A 6,000-nucleotide genomic window follows, 5' to 3' on the forward strand; every position below is an offset into this window, starting at 1 on the left:
ATATAGCTGTGTTTTGTCCACAGAGGTAATCAATTGCAGTTTGTTAATTTTAAACATCTATTATATATGTACACATTTTGTTACAGCTTTAGAATTATTCTCGTCTGTCTTTCTTTTAGACACAACTGATGAGAGTATTGTCTTTCAGATTTCTCGGGCAGTAATGGTCGTCGTGAATCCCAGGGTTCACTGTCATCAGGAGCCAGTCTGGAGCTGGGGATGTCAGGGTCCGGAAGGAATGAGGTCAGTCTGAGAAGAGATGTCACCAGATAATCAGTTTAGACATTACAGTGAGGGGCACATAGTCATTCACGTCAGCATGGAGCAGCTTTATCTTCACCCTCTTCAGTTGATTTCCTTTAAAAATAAAAGAAGTGAGAAAACAGAAATATTGTCAGACTTGACTGTTTTTCTTCTGCTCAAATTCCATTCCCATTATCTGTCTCACTGTTGTTAACTGTCTTCTCCCTGTCCTACCTCCTCTCCCCCTCCCTGCTTTCTTCATTCAGGGTGATGTTTCTCGTGGTGCAGTATCAGTGTCAACAGAGCGCGGAGGGGGCAGCGCCCCCTTGAGGCAATGTAACATAAGTTTGCCGGACGGCTCATGTTGCTCTGTGCCCCTGAGGGCCGGAGTGTCCATCAGGGACCTGCTGCTGGGCCTCTGTGAAAAGCTCTGCATCAACCTGGCAGCTATAGACCTCTTCCTGGTTGGAGGAGAGAAGGTAAACATACTTAACTCAGCAAATTAAGCAAGCTCAATTAATGCTGGGTCGTTTTGCTAACCTCAAAAAAATCTATTAATAATGATTTTAAAGCTGCACTAATCATTATCTTTATATGAGCAAAGTTTCAAAAGACAATGTGAAAGAGTTATCTCTTCATGGAGTTCCCTTCAGTTCTATAGAGTGCTTTAGTGTCTTTCAGGTCATTGTTTTGGTTTTACATCCCACATCTTTACTGGTTTGGTTTGTAGCAGTAATAGTTTGACATCATCCATTTCAACTTTATACTTAAAAAATGAATAATGTAGCTTTAATAATTGATGATCACAACTACCGAGAAAGACGCATTCCATATTAGCGTCAGAGAGAAGTACTTGGCGCTGTTTTGTTTGCTTCTGTTCCATTTAACTCAAAGCCACCATGATACTGAGGGTCAGACATTTCAAACTTTAGGGTTGTGTGACATCTTTATTGATTAATTTGTTCTGCTTCTCTTTCGCTCAGCCACTTGTTTTGGACCAAGACTGTATGACATTGTGCTCTCGGGATCTCCGACTAGAAAAACGCACTCTCTTCAGGTACAGTAACACATGGTGTCTGTTTTAAGGCATCAAAATAAGCTTTCAGTGGACACTAGTGCTACTGCCACAGAGAACTACAGAAAACGTTAACTCTGTTTTCTTCTTCTCCAGACTCGATTTAGTCCCTATTAACCGGTCTGTAGGACTAAAAGCTAAACCCACCAAGCCAGTGACAGAAGTCCTCAGGCCTGTGGTGGCCAAATACGGCCTGCACCTCTCTGACTTAGTGGCACGCATTGTAAGTCAGTCCTCATCCTGGCTGCCTTTAGAAACACAGAAAGAAACAGACAGACAGTGAATGTGACAACCTCAAACTTCTATCATATATGTGTGTCTGTGTGATGCAGAGCGGCGAGTCAGAGCCTTTAGATCTAGGTCTTCCTATTTCCAACCTGGACGGGCTGCGAGTGGTGTTAGATATAGCCGAACACACTCCTGGAAAAGGTAAGGAACACACACGCAGTTTGGTGTCTCTCATTCAGAACATATTGAACATAGTGACTGTATTTTTTGTGATCTTTTTTGCACCAGAGTCTCTGGATCTGCTCTCTGTCTCTCATTCAGCAGACAAACAGAAAGTAGCTCCCTCTAAGAGTCACGTCCCGGCCTCTACAAGCAGAAACCAATCAACAACAGTAAGACATCCTCCAGCTTATTTCCCATTTTCTTCTTGCTCTGGAATGTTCCATAACCCACCAAATATCTCCACTTCCTGGATGACGATGTCACGCTACTAAGTGTCTCTCTCGCTGTCTTCAATCACCCATGTCTGTTTGCAATGTGTTAAAAACATGCGCAGGTGTACAGTGTGTGTCTGTGGCAATGTTCGGGCTGTGTGTGACTGTATTTATGTGCACTGTTGCTGTGGGGCTGAGAGCCTCGTCACACTCTTAAGGTTCCTAATGTTCCATCATCGTGGTCTGCCTGCGGCCGAATGCATCATCAACTTTGCTCTCTGGTTTGCTGGTTCTCTTTCTTCCATAACAAACCCACTGGCCGGGTGAAACAAACCCGGCCCCGCAGAGCATTAGCTGGTTGTCACAAACTCTGAAGACTCCCTCAATGGGTGTAGCTGGTGGTGGCAGTAGCCCTTCAGATTGCTGTCTGGGTTTTCTATTTATAATTGGGGTTTTACCTGATTCATGACCATCTGAAATGGTCATTTATTGATTTCATGGTTGATTCTAGAAGAATCTTTTTTTTTTTTTTAAAGGGCTTTGTTTCCCGCCCCAGGGGCAGTAGTGTGGCTTTTAGTTGTAGGTAGTTGGTCCCTCTGGTGTTGTGGTGTGTGTTTTTAGCTTACATGTTGGTGATGCTTAGTACACACAGTGTCGGACATTGTGGTTGTCTGAATGAAACATCCCACCTGTCTTCCCACATTTTACTAGAATTATTTCCAATCAATGTCATTGATTCTTACTTGTCATTGATCACACCAAGTCAATAATTTCAGTTTTAAAATGATTTTGATCCCATTTTATTGTCCCTCTCAAAAACAACCATCATCATTGAAATTGTGACCCCTACCCCCATCGAATTGTTCTTATTTTACAATTTGTCACCGTCCTCACCATCAGTAGCACCAGTCCCCATGTGTTGTCATTACTTGTGCCCATACTTGCACCACCATGACTCATCAGGGCTCTAATGCCCCGCTCCGCTCTCCTTGTGGCCCCCAGGGGGAGGACAGGCCGTCAGGGAAAGCCGGTTCAGCCCACCCCCATGGGGAAAACGGCAAGGCTGGGCACAGCCCTGACACAAGAGGCCAGGCCTTACCCAACCACTCTGTCTCTCTCCATAAGGCACCGGAGAAAAGAAAGCAGAAAAAGATTAATATAGACGAAGCTGAAGGTAAAGACTGAACAACCTCCCTCTCTCTCTTTTTTGTTTCTGTAGCTGTTGCTGTGATCACACTAACCCCTTTTGCCTGTCTGCAGTATTGCAGGAGCAGCATCAAATGCTTTCAAAGCTAGCACAGCTCACACTGAATGTAGCTTTGACTTGTCTAACTGATTAATACACACCCTCTGCTGCATGTTTCCTGAAGTACAATGGATGAGTTTGACTGTTTTTTAAGATGTCATTTTGGGTTGTTATTCATTTGTGTGTGTGTGTGTGTGTGTGCGCGCGCATGCATGTACGTGTGCATGTGTTTGTGTGTCTGTACACATGTTTCTGCCTTGTGTGTGTGTGTGTGTGTGTGTGTGTGTGTCTGCAGAGTTCTTCGACCTCATATCCAAAGCTCAGAGCAACCGAGCAGACGACCAGCGAGGCCTGCTAAACAAAAGCGACCTGCAGCTCCCAGACTTTCTGCGCCTGTCGCCAGTGGCAACCAACCAGGCTGCACCTCCTCCCTATGACCCTGAGCCCAGTTGCTCCACCCCTAATTCCCGTAACCCCAACAACGGCAGCTTCCCTAGCAGCGGTCGCCGGGGCAATAAGGCGAACAGCAACGACAGAGGAGGAGGAGGTGGCACCCACCTGCTCAACGCGAGCCATCAGTCCCAGAGCTTGGACTCTGCACTGGGCACTGAGAGTGGAGGGGGGAGGAAAGCCAGACCACCTCCTCCATTTCCTGGCACCATCTCCCCAATCCACCCGTCCCAGGGTGCTCAGCGTGGTCTCCTCCAGGACTCTGGCAGGGGAGAATCGGTCCAGATGCTGGAGGAGGACACCCTGTCTGACCTGACTCTAGTGGGAGAGGGGGACATTAACAGCCCCAGTCTCAACTACGTCACTCCCTCAGCCCTACCATGCAAACCCCAACCCCGACCCCAACAACAAGCACAGGACGGTCGGCCTAGCTCAGGTACTTCCCCCGTGTGAACCCTTGAAACTTCTGAACTTTCACTTCTTCCTTCACCTGACTGCAAGCGGGACTCAAGACCCACTAAAGTCAGTTTGAAGTTCCTCGTTAGCCACTCGTGGTCTGTGGCTGAATGGCCCACAATGCATCCAGATCTCCTCCTTTCCCTCATCCAGCTCAGTGCTAGAACATCTTTCAGTTTAACTCATCACTTTCTACTGTCTAACGCTAAGTACAGAAACCTTTCATCCTACATTTAAGTGTAAATATAAAGTAACTAATGTAAAAAAAAAAATACAATGCATACAATAGAAATGAGTGTTCATCTAGTTAAACAATGGATGTAGTGAGTTAATATAGTGATGTATGCACTACTTTCAGGCTAGCATCTACTGTAAGTCAATGACAGCCTTAAGGTAAAATAGATGAGGCACATAAAGAGAGGAAGTATGGATGCATTAGGTTTGGACAGAACTCGGCCTTGTAATTCCCCTGTGTGGTGTGTATCTGTGTGAACTTTTGAGCGGACTCGACTTGCTGTGGATTTTTCTTTGGAGACGTCAGCTCGAGGACGAGCTCAGGATGAATTGGTGTTGACCAGTGCCAAACCCCCCCTCCCTCGCACTGCCCCCTCCCCACCCCATCCCACTCCACCTCCCTTTCCAGTGTACAGAATCTAACAATGCACTTTAGCCAATTACAAACAAGACTTTACACATCTTTACACATTCTTAAAATCATTTTCTCCCAGCTTTTTTTTTTTTTTTTAATTACTTTTAACCTTTCAAAATGTCTGTGTCATGCTACAGGTGGGTTGAGCCACAGGTTCAGAAAATAATTGATGATATCTGCTAACAATCACTAGCTGTTCCACATCCACAGTGGTGTGGAGGTTACAGTACTGCACTTTTTAGTGGACCATGTGTTATTTTCAACTTATTACATGCTTTTGAGCACACTGCACACTGACGTGGCCTGACCCCATAAACACAAATATATTCTTCAGTACCATGAACATTCTCATTTGCTCAGCTGTCCTTTATAGTGTCAAACACAGTACATTCTGTTTCCACCGCTGCTCCCTCACCTCAGGCATTTCTCGTGTCACTCATGAAAACTAAGACTAAAGCTCTCTCTTCCTGAGTGACCAAATGATTCAGAAACTTCTGCACCGACTGTGTAGGAGCAGTTTTCTCTTTTTCATCTCCATTTTTCTTCTTTGCATTATATCACACAGCAGCATGCGTTTTTTTTTTCCCCTCTAACCACAGTTCAACAATTCAGCGGTGTTTTTAGCTGCCTGTCCCTGCGGGGTCTAAGCTGGAAAAAATGGACTAACAAGTCAAACTGTTTCTCTTTTTAAAGGTTTTACTGTTACTTTAACCTGTATTATATTCTCAAGAAAACATTAATTTATCCCACGTCCTTTTCATTTTTACTATCAGTTAAAAGTATTAATTTGTATATAGTCTACTTTGTGAAACCATGGTATTGCTGTAGCCATTGTTAAACTGCAATGCAGCCATGCTGTTTCTTCAGTTGTGTCACAATAGAAATCGGTTCTCCTCTGTTCAGTTGACTGTACTGTCTGTAAATAGATCAAATAAATGTTTTAGAGGTTGAACTCACGCTGTAGAGCCTCCTGTGAGTGGCCTCCTTTCTCTTCTTAGACTTTCAGTATTATTTGATATTTTCTATTCTCCTTACTTTCCACATTTGTCAGGAGTGCGTTCCACTTCTCTGCATGGAGTCGCTGAACTGGGATCAGTGTTTGTCAGCAGAGGTTGAAGGATAAAATATTTATTTGCAACACCGTGTCCTGTAAAACAGAGCACCACCGTGAGAATTACCAGTGGAAGGATTTAACTAAGCACATTTACTCAAGCACTGT

General features: G+C 44.6%; 1 protein-coding gene across 6 annotated transcripts in view; it reads left to right on the forward strand.

Moving 5' to 3' along the window:
- The window catches only part of rgs12b (regulator of G protein signaling 12b), a 42,749-nt gene extending 36,971 nt beyond the window's left edge, over positions 1–5,778 (forward strand). For 2 of the 6 annotated variants that reach the window (XM_041035666.1, XM_041035667.1), the window contains exons 12-19: positions 149–243; positions 510–722; positions 1,227–1,300; positions 1,415–1,541; positions 1,651–1,747; positions 1,868–1,938; positions 2,983–3,154; positions 3,522–5,778. In XM_041035666.1, coding sequence (XP_040891600.1) covers positions 149–243; positions 510–722; positions 1,227–1,300; positions 1,415–1,541; positions 1,651–1,747; positions 1,868–1,938; positions 2,983–3,154; positions 3,522–4,129 — 1,457 coding nt within the window. In that variant the 3' untranslated portion in view covers positions 4,130–5,778. The remainder of the gene's footprint in view (positions 1–148; positions 244–509; positions 723–1,226; positions 1,301–1,414; positions 1,542–1,650; positions 1,748–1,867; positions 1,939–2,982; positions 3,155–3,521) is intronic. The other 4 variants (XM_041035669.1, XM_041035668.1, XM_041035670.1 and 1 more) reach the window with 4 other exon arrangements.
- Positions 5,779–6,000: the final 222 nt, after the last annotated feature.

Source organism: Toxotes jaculatrix, chromosome 4, assembly GCF_017976425.1.
Source record: "Toxotes jaculatrix isolate fToxJac2 chromosome 4, fToxJac2.pri, whole genome shotgun sequence".
In the NCBI taxonomy this organism is placed as follows: Eukaryota; Metazoa; Chordata; class Actinopteri; family Toxotidae; genus Toxotes; species Toxotes jaculatrix.